Below are 16,049 nucleotides of genomic sequence, written 5' to 3'. Positions count from 1 at the left end.
CAGGATGGGGGACCTGTCACCATCCCATGGACACAAATCCCAGTGCCAGGGCCTGTCCCATTTCATGGATCCCAGTGCCAGGGCCTGTCCCCATCCCATGGACACGGATCCCAGTGCCAGGGCCTGTCCCAGTTCATGGACACGGATCCCAGTGCCAGGGCCTGTCCCAATTCATGGATCCCAGTGCCAGGGCCTGTCCCAGTTCACGGACACGGATCCCAGTGCCAGGGCCTGTCCCATTTCATGGATCCCAGTGCCAGGGCCTGTCCCAGTTCATGGACACGGATCCCAGTGCCAGGGCCTGTCCCAGTTCATGGATCCCAGTGCCAGGGCCTGTCCCAGTTCATGGACACGGATCCCAGTGCCAGGGCCTGTCCCAGTTCACGGACACGGATCCCAGTGCCAGGGCCTGTCCCAGTTCATGGACACGGATTCCAGTGCCAGGGCCTGTCCCAGTTCATGGATCCCAGTGCCAGGGCCTGTCCCAGTTCATGGACACGGATCCCAGTGCCAGGGCCTGTCCCAATTCATGGATCCCAGTGCCAGGGCCTGTCCCAGTGCCACGGACACGGATCCCAGTGCCAGGGCCTGTCCCAGTTCATGGATCCCAGTGCCAGGGCCTGTCCCCATCCCATGGACACGGATCCCAGTGCCAGGGCCTGTCCCAGTTCATGGATCCCAGTGCCAGGGCCTGTCCCAGTTCATGGACACGGATTCCAGTGCCAGGGCCTGTCCCAGTTCATGGATCCCAGTGCCAGGGCCTGTCCCAGTTCATGGACACGGATTCCAGTGCCAGGGCCTGTCCCAGTTCATGGATCCCAGTGCCAGGGCCTGTCCCCATCCCGTGGGACACGCAGGATCAGCCGGATCCCACCGCAATGGGATCTCCAGCCCCTCGTGAGCCAGGGAAGAGCTTCCCTGCCAAGGGAAATGCCAGGTCCTGATCCCCCGCATGAGATCCTGGGGAAGAAATCCTGCTGGGACACGCTGGGGGACAGTCCCTGTCCTCTGCCATCCCTGAGAATTCCCAAATTCCTGCAGGATCTCCCCCAGAGATCCCCATGGAATGAGCCACAGGGGCTTTATTGGGAACATGGGTTGGGAAGGGAGTGGATCCAGCCCCAAACCCATCCCAATCCAGCCCCAAATTCATCCCGATCCAAATCCAGTCCCAATCCCACCCCAATCCCCTGGGAATGGGGCAGAGGCTCCAGCAGAGCCAGTTGTGGGTCCGCATCCCACCAGGAAGAGCCAGCACAGCCTCTCCACCCCTGGCTGACATTCCCTGTGGGGACAATTCCCACTCCCTGGGAACATTCCCAAAGGCAAATCGTGCTGGGACAGTCCATGTCCTTTGCCACCTGTGAGAATTCTTAAATTTCCACAGCTTCCCCCCAGAGATCCCCATGGAAGGGGCAGAGGGGCTTTATTGGGAACATGGGTTGGGAAGGGAGTGGATCCAGCCCCAAACCCATCCCAATCCAGCCCCAAATTTATCCTGATCCTATTCCAATCCCAATCCAATCCCAATCCCCTGGGAATGGGGCAGAGGCTCCAGCAGAGCCGGTTGTGGGTCCGTATCCCACCAGGAAGAGCCGGCACAGCCTCTCCACCCCTGGCTGACATTCCCTGCGGGGACAATTCCCAATCCCAATCCCAATCCAGTCCTAATTCCACCCCAATCCCTACGAATGGGGCAGAGGCTTCAGGAGAGCCAACTCTGGGTCCGTATCCCACCGGGAAGAGCCGGCACAGCTGACATTCCCCGCAGGGACAATTCCCAATCCCAATCGCCAGGATGCCGATCCCAAGGAAGCCCCGCTCATCCCTGGATGTTGCCGCCATCTCCGTCCCCTCCCAGCAGCGCTTCCCTCTCCCGGCTGCCGCTCCCGCTGTCCCCGGTATTCCCGGCGCTCCGCAGCAGCGCGCGGTGCAGGCCGTTGTAGAGCGCGGCCCCGGCCAGGAGCAGGGCGAATCCCGGGACCTGCAGGGCGTGGAAGCGCTCCCAGCGCAGCGCCAGGCTCAGCGCCCAGACCAGCAGCGTGCGCAGGCTGTCCAGCACCGTGCGCGTGGTCGCGCTCAGCTCCCGCGTCACGCTGAGCCCCGCGAAGTTGAAGAAGGAGATGCTCCCGATGTTGCCCAGGAGCGCCGCCAGGATCAGGGGGTCCCGGCGGATCTGGCACCAGGCGTCCATGGGATCCTCCAGGACGCCGCGGGGGTTCCCCGAGAGACGCCCCGCCGGGATGAAGGACAGCGGCACCAGCAGCAGCGCCAGGATGGAGAAGCCGAAAAGACCTGCGGGGAATTCCTGGTTTTATCATGGATCGGCCCCACGGCGTTTCGTGGGATTCCCCTGGGAATGGGGCAGAGGCGCCAGGAGAGCTGGCTGTGGCCCCAATCCCAATCCTAATCCAGCCCCAATCCCATCCCAATCCCCTGGGAGTGGGGCAGAGGGTCAGGGAGAGCTGGCTGTGGCCCCAATCCCAATCCCAATCCCAATCCCAGTCCAGCCCCAATCCCATCCCAATCCCCTGGGAGTGGGGCAGAGGGTCAGGGAGAGCTGGCTGTGGCCCTAATCCCAATCCCAATCCCAATCCCAATCCAGCCCAAATCCCATCCCAATCCCCTGGGAGTGGGGCAGAGGGTCAGGGAGAGCTGGCTGTGGCCCCAATCCCAATCCCAATCCCAATCCCAGTCCAGCCCCAATCCCATCCCAATCCCCTGGGAGTGGGGCAGAGGGTCAGGGAGAGCTGGCTGTGGCCCCAATCCCAATCCTAATCCAGCCCCAATCCCATCCCAATCCCCTGGGAGTGGGGCAGAGGGTCAGGGAGAGCTGGCTGTGGCCCAAATCCAAATCCCAATCCCAATCCCAATCCCAGTCCAGCCCCAATCCCATCCCAATCCCCTGGGAGTGGGGCAGAGGGTCAGGGAGAGCTGGCTGTGGCCCTAATCCCAATCCCAATCCCAATCCCAATCCAGCCCAAATCCCATCCCAATCCCCTGGGAATGGGGCAGAGGCTCCGGGAGCACCGGCTGTGGGTCCGTATCCCACCGGGAAGAGCCGGCACAGCCCCTCCACCCCTGGCTGACATTCCCTGCGGGGACAATTCCCAACCCCAATCCTTGGGAACATTCCCGAGGGCAAACCCTGCTGGGACACCCTGGGGGACAGTCCCTGTCCTCTGCCACCCCTGAGAATTCCCAAATTCCTGCAGGAGATCCCCATGGAACGGGGCATGGGATTTTTGTGGGATTCCCGCTGGCGGGGGTTCCCGGGATTTCTGGGATCCGAGGGAATCGCGGACCTTCGGTGCCCACGGCGCGCAGCGGGTGCACGTCGTGGCTGAAGACGAATTTCTCCTCCAGCACCATCTGGATGGACACGATGGCCTGGGCCAGCAGGATCAGGAGGTCACCTGGGAAAAGAGGGAAAACCGGGATGGCAACAGGGAAAAGAACAGGCAAAACAGGGGAAAGAGCTGAGAAAAGAACATGGAGAACAACAGCGAAAACAGGGAAAACAACAGCGAAAACAGGGAAAACAACAGGGAAAATTGGGATAACAACAGGGAAAACAACAGGGAAAACAACAGGGAAAATTGGGATAACAACAGGGAAAACAACAGGGAAAACAACAGGGAAAACAACAGGGAAAATTGGGATAACGGCAGGGAAAATTGGGAAAACAACAGGGAAAACAGGGAACAGAACAGGGAAAACAGGGATAACAGTAGGGATAACAACAGGGAAAACAACAGGGAAAATCAGGATGACAACAGGGAAAACCCAGATAACAACAGGGAAAACAGGAATAACAACAGGGAAAACAGGAATAACAACAGGGAAAATCAGGATAACAACAGTGAAAACAGGAATAACAACAGGGAAAACCCAGATAACAACAGGGATAACAACAGGGAAAGCAGGAAAAGCAACAGAAAAAAACAGGGAAAACAACAGGGAAAAATGGGATAAAACAGGGAAAACAACAGAAATAACAGGGCAAACGGAAAATCGGGACAACAACAGGGAAAACAACAGGGAAAATCAGGATGACAACAGGGAAAACCCAGATAACAACAGGGAAAAGAGGGATAACAACATGGAAAACAACAAGGAAAACAGGGAAAAGGAAGAGAGGAGAAAAATGGGGGGAAATTGCCCTCCCCTTCCAAGGAGTGACCCCCCCCATTCCAAGGAGTGATTCCCCCCATTCCAAGGAGTGATTCCGAGTGCAGGGGCCAGCTGGAAATGTAATTAGGCTAATTGAAAAGTGCAGATGAGCCGAGGAGCCGGCTGGAAATATAATTAAGGTAGTAAAATGCTGCGTATTTTAGTTAAGATTTTAAATAAATTAAGGAGTTAAGTTAGAAATGTCACCTGCAGGAATCACGCACTCTGGTTAAAGAGTAACAAAAATGTCAGGAAAAGTAAAATTAGGAGTGACGGGATAGTGAGGAAGATGATTTTCTTCCTCCCATACGCCCATCCCTCATTTCAAAACCCCACCGATCCAATTAAGGGAGAACAATTATGCAGCCATAATGAATATTCAGCTGATTATAATGCAGGTAATGAATATGTATTAGGTGTCTTTAAAAACCACGTGAATATGCAAAACATTTTTGGATAGACAGAGAGCAGGAGCCTGCGACTCCCCAGGAATGGCTTTGGGCAATAATTCCAATATTCCGCTTGTGTGATGTAATGAACGCCCTTCTTTCCAGCTTTAATTAGTCTGTCTGCGCTTCAGTGATCCCCCCATTCCAGGGAATGATTCCCCCATTCCATGGAATGATCCCTCCATTCCAAGGAGAGATTCCCCCATTCCGTGGAGTGATCCCACCATTCCAAGGAGAGATCCCTCCATTCCAAGGAGAGATTCCCCCATTCCGTGGAGTGATCCCACCATTCCAAGGAGAGATCCCTCCATTCCAAGGAGTGATTCCCCAATTCCAAGGAGTGATCCCACCATTCCAAGGAGTGATTCCCCAATTCCATTGAGTGATCCCTCCATTCCAAGGAGAGATTCCCCAATTCCAAGGAGTGATTCCCCAATTCCAATGAGTGATCCCACCAATCCAAGGAGTGATTCCCCAATTCCAAGGAGAGATTCCCCAATTCCAAGGAGTGATCCCACCAATCCAAGGAGTGATCCCCCCATTCCAAGGAGAGATTCCCCAATTCCAAGGAGTGATCCCACCATTCCAAGGAGTGATTCCCCAATTCCAAGGAGTGATCCCACCAATCCAAGGAGTGATTCCCCAATTCCATTGAGTGATCCCTCCATTCCAAGGAGAGATTCCCCAATTCCAAGGAGTGATCCCACCAATCCAAGGAGTGATCCCTCCATTCCAAGGAGAGATTCCCCAATTCCAATGACTGATCCCTCCATTCCAAGGAGTGATCCCACCAATCCAAGGAGTGATCCCTCCATTCCAAGGAGAGATTCCCCAATTCCAAGGAGTGATCCCACCAATCCAAGGAGTGATCCCCCCATTCCAAGGAGAGATCCCTCCATTCCAAGAGGTTTTCCCACCATTCCATGGAGTGATCCCTCCATTCCAAGGAGTGATTCCCCAATTCCATGGAGTGATCCCCCCATTCCAAGAGGTTTTCCCACCATTCCATGGAGTGATCCCCCCATTCCAAGGAGTGATCCCACCATTCCAAGCAATGATTCCCCCATCCCAGGGAGTGATCCCATTGTTCCAAGGAGCGACCCCCCAATTCCATGGACTGATCCTGTCATTCCAGTAAGTGACCTTCCCAGTTCCATGGAGTGATCCCACCGTAACAAGGAGTGATCCCACCATTCCAAGTTTTCCTGCCATCCCAAGGAGTGACCCCAGCGTTCCATGGAGCAACCCTGCCATTCCATGGACTGATCCAGCCATTCCAACTAGCGACCTCCCCAACTCCATGGAGTGATCCCACCATCCCATAGAGCGACCCCACCATCCCAAGGCTGTCCCAGTGCCCCGGCATTCCCGGGATACCAACGATGCCAGTCCGTCTCCCACTGCCCTGGAATTCCCGGGATACCCGCGATGCCTTGGGATGCCCCGGCATTCCTGGGATACTGGTGATGACGTCAGCCAGCCCCTGTCCCACTGCCCCGGCATTTCTGGGATACCCGCAATGCCCCGGGATGCCCTGGCATTCCCAGGATTCCCGTGATGCCAGCCCGTGTCCCAGTGTCCTGGCATTCCTGGGACACCCACGATGCCCTGGAATGCCTCGGCATTCTCAGGATTTCCGTGATGCCAGCCCATGTCCCAGTGCCCCGGCATTCCCGGATTCCTGCGATGCCCCGGCATTCCCGGGATACCAGTGATGATGCCAGCCCGTGTCCCAGTGCCCCGGCATTCCCGGGATTCCCGCGATGCTCCGGCATTCCCGGCATACCAGTGATGATGCCAGCCCATGTCCCAGTGCCCCGGCATTCCCGGGATTCCTGCGATGCTCCGGCATTCCCGGGATACCAGTGATGATGCCAGCCCGTGTCCCAGTGCCCCGGCATTCCCGGGATTCTCGCGATGCCCCGGCATTCCCGGGATACCAGTGATGATGCCAGCCCGTGTCCCAGTGCCCCGGCGTTCCCGGGATACCCACGATGCCCCGGCATTCCCGGCATACCCGTGATGATGCCAGCCCGTGTCCCAGTGCCCCGGCATTCCCGGGATTCCCGTGATGCCCCGGCATTCCCGGGATACCAGTGATGATGCCAGCCCGTGTCCCAGTGCCCCGGCATTCCCGGGATACCCACGATGCCCCGGCATTCCTGGGATACCGGTGATGATGCCAGCCCGTGTCCCAGTGCCCCGGCATTCCCGGGATACCCATGATGCCCCGGCATTCCCGGCATACCCGTGATGACGTCGGCCAGCCCGTGCCCGGTGCCGCCGGGGTTCCCGCGCAGATCCGCCAATCCCACGAGCGCCAGCCCCAGGATGGTGAGCAGAATTCCCGCCCAGTGGCTCCACTCCAGCCTCCGGCCCAGGAACGCCACGGAGAGGAGCCCGGTGAAGATGATGAGGGAGCCCCGGAGCATCTGGAAGCTGGAGGCGCTGGTCATGTTCAAAGCTGCGGGGAAAAACGGCGGGAAAAGCACTCAGGGCCCGACGGAAACTTCCGGAAATTCCGCGGTTTACGGGATTTCCATTGGGAAAAGCGGGAATTGGGTGGCGGACTCACCCACGTACATGATGCTGGTGCCGGCCATGTCGCACAGGGCGGGGGGCAGGAACAGCAGGGCGTTGAAGGGTCGGGATGGGGACAGGGCCGGGGATGGATCCCGATCCCGATCCCGATCCCGATCCCGATCCGCGCGGCGCCGATCCCGCAGGAGCAGCAGGTAGAACACTGGGAGGCAGGAGAATTCCCCCAGGAACATCCCGGCCGCCTGGGGGACACGGGGAATAATGGGGTTCGATGGGGCTGGAAATGGGAATAATGGGGTTCAGCTGTAGGAATGGGGTGGGAAATGGGAATAATGGGGTTCACCTGTAGGAATGGGGATGGAAATGAGAATAATGGGGTTCACCTGTAGGAATGGGGATGGAAATGAGAATAATGGGGTTCAGCTGTAGGAATGGGGATGGAAATGGGAATAATGGGGTTCACCTGTAGGAATGGGGATGGAAATGGGAATAATGGGGTTCACCTGTAGGAATGGGGGCTGGAAATGGGAATGGGAGGGATCAGCTGTAGGAATGGGGATGGAAACAGGAATAATGGGGTTCACCTGTAAGAATGGGGATGGAAATGGGAATAATGGGGTTCAGCTGTAGGAATGGGCTGGGAAATGGGAATAATGGGGTTCACCTGTAGGAATGGGGATGGAAATGGGAATAATGGGGTTCACCTGTAGGATTGGAGGCTGGAAACAGGAATAATGGGGTTCACCTGTAGGAATGGGGATGGAAATGGGAATAATGGGGTTCACCTGTAGGAATGGGGATGGAAATGGGAATAATGGGGTTCACCTGTAGGAATGGGGCTGGGAGGTGGGATGGGGGCTGGAAGCTGGGAAAGGGGGATCAGCGCTAGGAAACAGGGCTGGAAATGGGAATAATGGGGTTCACCTGTAGGAATGGGGATGGAAATGGGAATAATGGGGTTCAGCTGTAGGAATGGGGGCTGGAAATGGGAATAATGGGGTTCACCTGTAGGAATGGGGATGGAAATGGGAATAATGGGGTTCACCTGTAGGAATGGGGATGGAAATGGGAATAATGGGGTTCACCTGTAGGAATGGGGCTGGGAGGTGGGATGGGGGCTGGAAGCTGGGAAAGGGGGATCAGCGCTAGGAAACAGGGCTGGAAATGGGAATAATGGGGTTCACCTGTAGGAATGGGGATGGAAATGAGAATAATGGGGTTCAGCTGTAGGAATGGGGTGGGAAATGGGAATGGGAGGGATCAGCTGTAGGATTGGAGGCTGGAAACAGGAGTAATGGGGTTCACCTGTGGGAATGGGGGCTGGAAATCAGAATAATGGGGTTCACCTTTAGGAATGGGGCTGGAAGCTGGAAACGAAGAATCACTTGCAGGAATACGGCTGGAAATGGGAAAACGGCCTGGAATCGGGAATGGGGTTGGGATCAGGAATGGGATTGGAATCGGGAATGGGGCTGGAATTGGGAGTGGGGCTGGAATCAGGAATGGGATTGGAATCGGGAATAGGGCTCGAATTGGGAGTGGGCCTGGAATCAGGAATGGGATTGGAATCGGGAATAGGGCTGGAATTGGGAGTGGGGCTGGAATCAGGAATGGGATTGGAATCGGGAGTGGGGCTGGAATTGGGAATCTCACCCGCACGAAGGGGTGTTGGGATCAGGAGTTGGGCTCAAATCAGGAATGGGGCTGGGATTGGGAATCTCACCTGCAGGAAGGGATTGGAATTGGGAATGGGGCTGGGATTGGGAATCTCACCTGCAGGAAGGGGTGCTGGAATTTGTGCTCCTCCGTCCCATCGCAGCCGGGAGCGCTGAAGTTGTCGGCCCACCTGGGAGGGGTCAGGGCAGGGATCGGGATCGGGATGGGGATCGGGATTATCCCGAAATCCCGGAACTCGGGGCCGTGCCCTGGGACGGCAGCGCCCCCAGGTGACACCGCCGGGACCGGGATGTCCCCAGGGAAAGTGACACCGCCGGGGCTGTCCCGGCCTGAGCAGCCCTGGCTGGGATCCCGGGATTGAGTGACAGCCGGGAACGGGACACCGGGAACGGGACACCAGAAACGGGACACCTCTTGTTCCAAAAATCCGGATCTGAGATCCCGGGATTGAGTGACAGCCGGGAACGGGACACCCCATGTCCCAAAAATCCGGATCCTGAGGGACACCAGGAACAGGACACTGGGAACGGGACACCGGGAACGGGACACGAGAATGGGACACCGGGTACGGGACACCGGGAACGGGACACCGGGAACGGGACACCGGGAACGGGACACGAGAATGGGACACTGGGTACGGGACACCGGGAATGGGACACCGGGAATGGGACACGAGAATAGGACACCGGGAATGGGACACCGGGAATGGGACACCGGGAATGGGACACGAGAATGGGACACCAGGTACGGGACACCGGGAATGGGACACCGGGAACGGGACACCCCATGTCCCAAAAATCCGGATCTGAGATCCCGGGATTGAGTGACAGCCGGCAATGGGACACCGGGAACGGGACACTGGGAATGGGACACCTCTTGTTCCAAAAATCCAAATCTGGGATCCCGGGATTGAGTGACAGCCAGGAACGGGACACCCCATGTCCCAAAATCCGGATCCTGAGGGACACTGGGAACAGGACACTGGGAACGGGACACGAGAATGGGACACCGGGTACGGGACACTGGGAATGGGACACCGGGAACGGGACACCGGGAACGGGACATGAGAATGGGACACCAGGAACAGGACACTGGGAATGGGACACGAGAATGGGACACCGGGTATGGGACACTGGGAATGGGACACCGTGAATGGGACACCCCATGTCCCAAAAATCCGGATCTGGGATCCTGGGATTGAGTGACAGCCGGGAACGGGACACCGGGAACGAGACATTGGGAATGGGACACTGGGAATGGGACACCGGGATTGTGACACCAGGAACGGGACATCCCATGTCCCAAAATTCCGGACCCTGAGTGACAGCCGGGAACGGGACACGAGAACAGGATACCGGGAACGGGACACCAGGAACGGGACACCGGGAATGGAACATCGGGAATGGGACATCGGGAACGGGACACCCCCTGTTCCAAAACTCTGGATCTGGGACTGAGGGACACCAGGAATGGGACACCCCATGTCCCAAAGCTCCGGATCCTGAGGGACACCAGATCCATAAAATCGCTGGACGCCACAGCCTCAATTTGGGGTAAATCCCCCCATTTTTTGGCTGCTCCAACCACCCTCTGGCCAAAGCAGGACCCTTTGGGCGCGGATTTCCCATTCCTCAGACCCCAAATGTCCCCCAGGCTCCCCCAAATCCAGCCGGGAACGCCCCCGACCCCCCAGGGGACCCCTCCCATCCCGGTTTTTCCGCCAATCCCGGGAGATTCGGGGCTGACTCATTCCCGGGGTGTCGCAAGAGGCTTTTTTGGGACCTCACGTGTCCCCTCCGCCTCAGCTTCCCCTTCCGGGGCTGGGATCGGCCGGGATCAGCTGGGATCGGCTGGAATCCGCTGGGATCGGCCGGGATGAGCCGGCCCGGCAGGTCCGCCCTGCCCGGGCACATTTTGGGATCGCCGCGGGTTGGGAATGACGTCACTGCCGCGCCTCCCGGGATTTTGGGGTGCGGGAGGAGCCGCACGGGCACCCGGGGGGGGGCTCCACCCCTAAATGGGCTGGAGGAACCCAAATTCCTTCTCCGACCCCAAAAGGAGCCGGATCCCCCCCAAAAGGATCTCCCCATTAGGGGTGGGGACACCGAGGTGACCCCAAAGCCCCGGGGGGCGCAGGGAGGGGTCCCCAAGGCCACTCACGGGGACACAACCGCGACACCGGCGGGCGGGGGCGGGGCGGGGCCCGGGGGATTTTGGGGGATTTTGGGGGATTTTGGGGGACTCACTTGGCCGCCAGGGTGTTGATGGAGCCGGTGAGGAGCATGAGCGCGGCCAGGCCCAGCTGGTACCGGGACCACGCCATGGCCCCCCCGGCACCGCCGCCCGCGGGGACACGCCCCCGGACACGCCCACAACGGGAGACACGCCCACCGAGCACGCCCCCATCAGCCGAATGTGGGACACGCCTCCTTGGCCACACCCCCAATGGGAAAACACCGCCCCTGACCGAGCTGGCCACGCCCATAGAGCGATCGGGGGGGGGGGTGTGCGTGAAGCCACGCCCCCTATTTTGCATAACCACGCCCCCACCACGTGCAGCCGATCCCGGGAATTCTGTCCCTGGGTTCTGTCCCGAAATTCTGCCTCGGGGATTCTATCCTGGAAGTTTTGTCCCGGAATTTCTGTCTTGGGGATTCTGGCCCCGGAATTTTGTCCCGGGAGTTCTGTCCCCGGAATTTTGTCCCCGGAATTCTGTCCCCGGGATCCTGTCCCGGTATTCTGTCCCGAGAATTCTGTGTCCTGAATTCTGTCCAGAGGATTCTGTCCTGGGGATTCTGTCCCGGGAATTCTGTCCCGGAATTTTATCCCTGGAATTCTGTCCCGGGAATTTTATCTTGAGAATTCTGTCCCGAGGATTCCGTCTTGGGGAATTCTCTCCCTGGAATTCTCATCCCAGAATTCTATCCCGGGAATTCTGTCCCGGGATTCTGTCCCGGGAATTCTCTCCTGGGAATTCCGTCCCTGGAATTCCCATCCCGGGGATTCCGGTCCCGGCGCCTCCGCCCTCGCGTCCGGCAGGTGGCGCTGTCGGACCGGGATCGGAACCGCGATCCATTCCCGGGATTCGGGACCCGCAGGGCCTGCGCGGGATAAACCCGGGATAAACCTGGGATAAACTCCTCTGGGATAAACCTGGGATAAACTCCTGTGGATAAACCTGTCTGGGATAAACCTGTCTGGGATAAACCTGGGATAAACTCCTCTGGGATAAACCTGTCTGGGATAAACCTGGGATAAATCTGTCTGGGATAAACCTGGGATAAACTTCTCTGGGATAAACCTGTCTGGGATAAACCTGGGATAAACCTGGCTGTGATAAACCTGCCCAGGATAAACCTGGATAGGATAAACCTGCCCGGGATAAACCTACCCGGGATAAACCTGACTGCGGTAAACCTGTCTGGGATAAACCCGGGATAAATCTGTCTGGGATAAACCCTGGATAAACCTGCCCAGGATAAACCTGGCTGGGACAAGCCTGCCTGGGATAAATGTGTTTGGAAAGACCTGACCAGAGTAAACCCGGGATAAATCTGCCCAGGATAAACCCAGGATAAACCTGCCCGGGATAATCCCAGGCAGCCTCTCCCTCCCCCTGTTCCCTCCCGGGCCTCCCCCACAACCGGTGATTAATTGTTTTTCCATACCTTTTCCACCCCTTTTCCCATCCCTTTTCCACCCCTTTTACTTCCATTTCCCACCCTTTTTTCAATCCTTTTTTCCACCCCATTTTTCATTCCTTTTCCACCCCTTTCTTTCCCTTTCCCACCCTTTTTTCAATCCCTTTTTCCATCTCTTTTTCCAGCCCTTTTCCAGCCCTTTTCCTTCCATTTCCCACCCTTTTTTCAATCCTTTTTCCCACCCCTTTTTCCATCCCTTTTCCAGCCCTTTTACTTCCATTTCCCACCCTTTTTTCAATCCTTTTTTCCACCCCTTTCTCCATTCCTTTTCCACCCCTTTCTTTCCCTTTTCCACCCTTTTTTCAATCCCTTTTCCCTCCTCTTTTTCCATTCCTTTTCCAGCCCTTTTCCTTCCATTTCCCACCCTTTTTTCAATCCTTTTTTCCACCCCTTTCTCCATTCCTTTTCCACCCCTTTCTTTCCCTTTCCCACCCTTTTTTCAATCCCTTTTTCCATCTCTTTTTCCATTCCTTTTCCAGCCCTTCCCGCGCCAGGGGGTGGAAATTGCCAATCCAAGGGCTCAGCCAAGGATTGGGATGGGATTGGGATGGGATTAACCCTTCCCATGCCTGGGCACAGGAATTCTCAATCCAAGGGTTTTGATCAGGCTGGGATCGGGATGAGATTGGGATGGGAATTCCCAATCCAAGGGTTTTGATCAGGATGGGATCGGGATGGGATTGGGATGGGATTGAGTTGGGATTAACCCTTCCCATGGCGGGGATGTTGGTCAGAGCGGGGAAGGGAGAGTCCTCTGGGGTGGGGGCAGCGGGGACAGAAATGTGACCCTGGGGGACATGAAAATGTGGCCCTGGGGGGACATCAAAATGGGACCCTGGGGGGGGATAGAGATGTGACCCTGGGGGACAGAAATGTGACCCTGAGGAGGGATAGAAGTGTGACCCTGGAGGGGACAAGAGTGTGGCAAGGGGGGACATCAAAATGTGACCCTGGAGGGGACAGAAATGTGACCCTGAGGAGGGATGGAAGTGTGACCCTGGAGGGGACAAGAGCGTGGCAAGGGGGGGGCATCAAAATGTGGCCCTGGGGGGGACAGAAATGTGACCCTGGGGGACAGGAATGTGACCCTGGAGGGGACAAGAATGTGGCAAGGGGGGGGGACATCAAAATGCGGCCCTGGGGGCGACAGAAATGTGACCCTGGGGGACAGGAATGTGACCCTGGAGGGGACAAGAATGTGGCAAGGGGGGACATCAAAATGTGGCCCTAGGGGGGACAGAAATGTGACCCTGAGGAGGGACAGAAATGTGACCTTGGGGGGACCTTGGGGGGAACAGAAATGTGACCCTGAGGAGGGATGGAAATGTGACCTTGGGGGACAGAAATGTGACCTTGGGGGGAACAGAAATGTGACCCTGGAGGGGACAAGAGCGTGGCAAGGGGGGGGCATCAAAATGTGACCCTGGAGGGGACAGAAATGTGACCCTGAGGGACAGAAATGTGGCCCTGGAGGGGACAAGAGCGTGGCAAGGGGGGGGCATCAAAATGTGACCCTGGAGGGGACAGAAATGTGACCCTGAGGGACAGAAATGTGACCCTGAGGGACAGAAATGTGGCCCTGGGGGGGACAGAAATGTGGCCCCAGTGGGGACAAAAGTGTGGCACTAATGGGGCTGTGAGGAGGGGACAGGAAGGTGGCCTCAGGAGGGACCCAAATGTGTCCCCAAGGAGGGACAGAAAGGTGGCCCTGGGGGACAGAAAGGTGACCCTGGAGAGGACAAGAGTGTGGCCCTAAGGGGGGACATCAAAATGTGGCCCTGGGGGGGGACAGAAATGTGACCCTGGAGGTGACTGAAACGTCACCCTGGAGGGGACAAGAGCATGGCCCTAAGGGGGGACATCAAAATGCAACCCCGAGGGACAGAAATGTGACCCTGACGGGACAGAAATGTGACCTTGGGGGGACAGAAGGGTGGCCCTGGGGGGGACAGAAATGTGGCCCTGGAGGGGGATGGGATGAGGAGGGACAGAAATGTGGCGCTGGGGAGGGACAGAAAGGTGGAAAGGACAGAAATGTGGCCCCGTTTTCCCGTTGATTTTTCCCCAATAATCCCTGGATTTCCCCAATTTTTCCCCGATTTTTCCCCCTTTCCCACCACGATAACGACCTTCCCTCCCGCTCCTGGGATGAGCCCCGGGATGAGCTTCCCCCACAGTCGCCCAACGCCAGGCTGGAATGTGGAGCCGCTCCGATGGATTGTAAATATTTGGGATTCGGCTGACAGGGAACATTGAAACGCTCTAAGAGGGAAAAAAAATGGCTCAGGATCCCTGAATCCTTCGGGAATCTGCGTGGAGGCTCCTCTGAATCCCTGGATCAGCCCCTGTGGATCCCTCGGGAATGTTTTGTGTTCCCAAATGCTGGAGGGGGCTGAGCTTGGTGTCCTGGGACTGGGAAAATCCCGGGTCTGTCCTCTGCTCCATCGGGAATTGAGGCATGGAAAATGGGGCGGGGTTAAAGGGTGGAGGGATGGATCCATGGATGGATGGATGTGTGGATGGATGGATGATGGATGGATGGATGGATGGATGGATGGATGGATGGATGGATGGATGATGGATGGATGGGTGGATGGATGGATGGATGGATGGATGGAGGGATGGATGGATGGATGGATGGATGGATGGATGGATGGATGGATGGACATGGATGGATGGATGGATGGATGGATGGATGGATGGATGGATGGATGATGGATGGATGGATGGATGGATGGATGATGGATGGGTAGATGGATGGATGGATGGATGGATGGATGGAGGGATGGATGGATGGATGGATGGATGGATGGATGGATGGATGGACATGGATGGATGGATGGATGGATGGATGGATGGATGGATGGATGGATGGATGGAGGGATGGATGATGGATGGATGGATGGATGGACATGGATGGATGGATGGATGGATGGATGGATGGATGGATGGATGGATGGATAGATGAGGGATGGATGATGGAGGGATGGATGATGGATGGATGGATGGATGGATGGATGGATGGATGGATGGATGGATGGATGATGATGGATGGATGGATGGATGGATGGATGGATGGATGGATGGATGGATGATGGATAGATGGATGGATAGATGGATGGATGGATGGATAGATGGATGGATAGATGATGGATGATGGATGATGATGGATGGATAGATGGATGGATGGATGGATGGATGGATGGATGGATGGATGGATGGATGGATGGATGATGGATGGATGATGGAGGGATGGATGATGGATGGATGGATGGGTGGATGGATGGATGGATGGATGATGGATGGATGGATGGATGGATGGATGGATGGATGGATGGATGGATGATGGATCAGGATCCTCCTTTCCCAGATCCCAAGGGAAGGATCTGAGGTCCTGGGGATTGAGGTCCTCCCTTCCCAGATCCCAAAGGAATTACAGGAGGTAAAGTCGAGATCCCAGAGGATCAGGATCCTCCTTTTCCAATCGTTGTGGCAAGAAAAGCCAAGA

At 56.8% G+C, this 16,049-nt stretch overlaps 1 protein-coding gene across 1 annotated transcript; it reads right to left on the bottom strand.

Moving 5' to 3' along the window:
• Window positions 1–1,370: 1,370 nt before the first annotated feature.
• SLC35F6 (solute carrier family 35 member F6) lies at window positions 1,371–11,207 on the bottom strand. Its single transcript, XM_030944977.1, has 6 exons — window positions 11,087–11,207; window positions 8,937–9,009; window positions 7,198–7,405; window positions 6,871–7,086; window positions 3,306–3,416; window positions 1,371–2,295 (listed from the first exon to the last, which is right to left on the bottom strand). Exons 1-6 carry the CDS (start codon window positions 11,161–11,163, stop codon window positions 1,823–1,825), a joined length of 1,158 nt encoding a protein of 385 aa, XP_030800837.1. The 5' UTR covers window positions 11,164–11,207; the 3' UTR covers window positions 1,371–1,822.
• Between the last annotated feature and the right edge of the window lie 4,842 nt (window positions 11,208–16,049).

The sequence above is a fragment of the Camarhynchus parvulus genome, chromosome 3 (genome assembly GCF_901933205.1).
Source record: "Camarhynchus parvulus chromosome 3, STF_HiC, whole genome shotgun sequence".
Lineage (NCBI taxonomy): Eukaryota > Metazoa > Chordata > Aves > Passeriformes > Thraupidae > Camarhynchus > Camarhynchus parvulus.
This window is presented reverse-complemented; position numbering and strand designations above follow the sequence as displayed.

Bases quoted from the DNA above. Each gene is read 5' to 3' on its own strand.
- SLC35F6 (XM_030944977.1), bottom strand. From the start codon at position 11,163: ATGGCGTGGTCCCGGTACCAGCTGGGCCTGGCCGCGCTCATGCTCCTC. The intron at 9,010-11,086 runs GTGAGTCCCCCA...GACCCCTCCCAG, and splicing joins ATCAACACCCTGGCGGCCAA to GTGGGCCGACAACTTCAGCG. The intron at 2,296-3,305 runs GTCCGCGATTCC...AATTCCCCGCAG, and splicing joins GCGCGCCGTGGGCACCGAAG to GTCTTTTCGGCTTCTCCATC.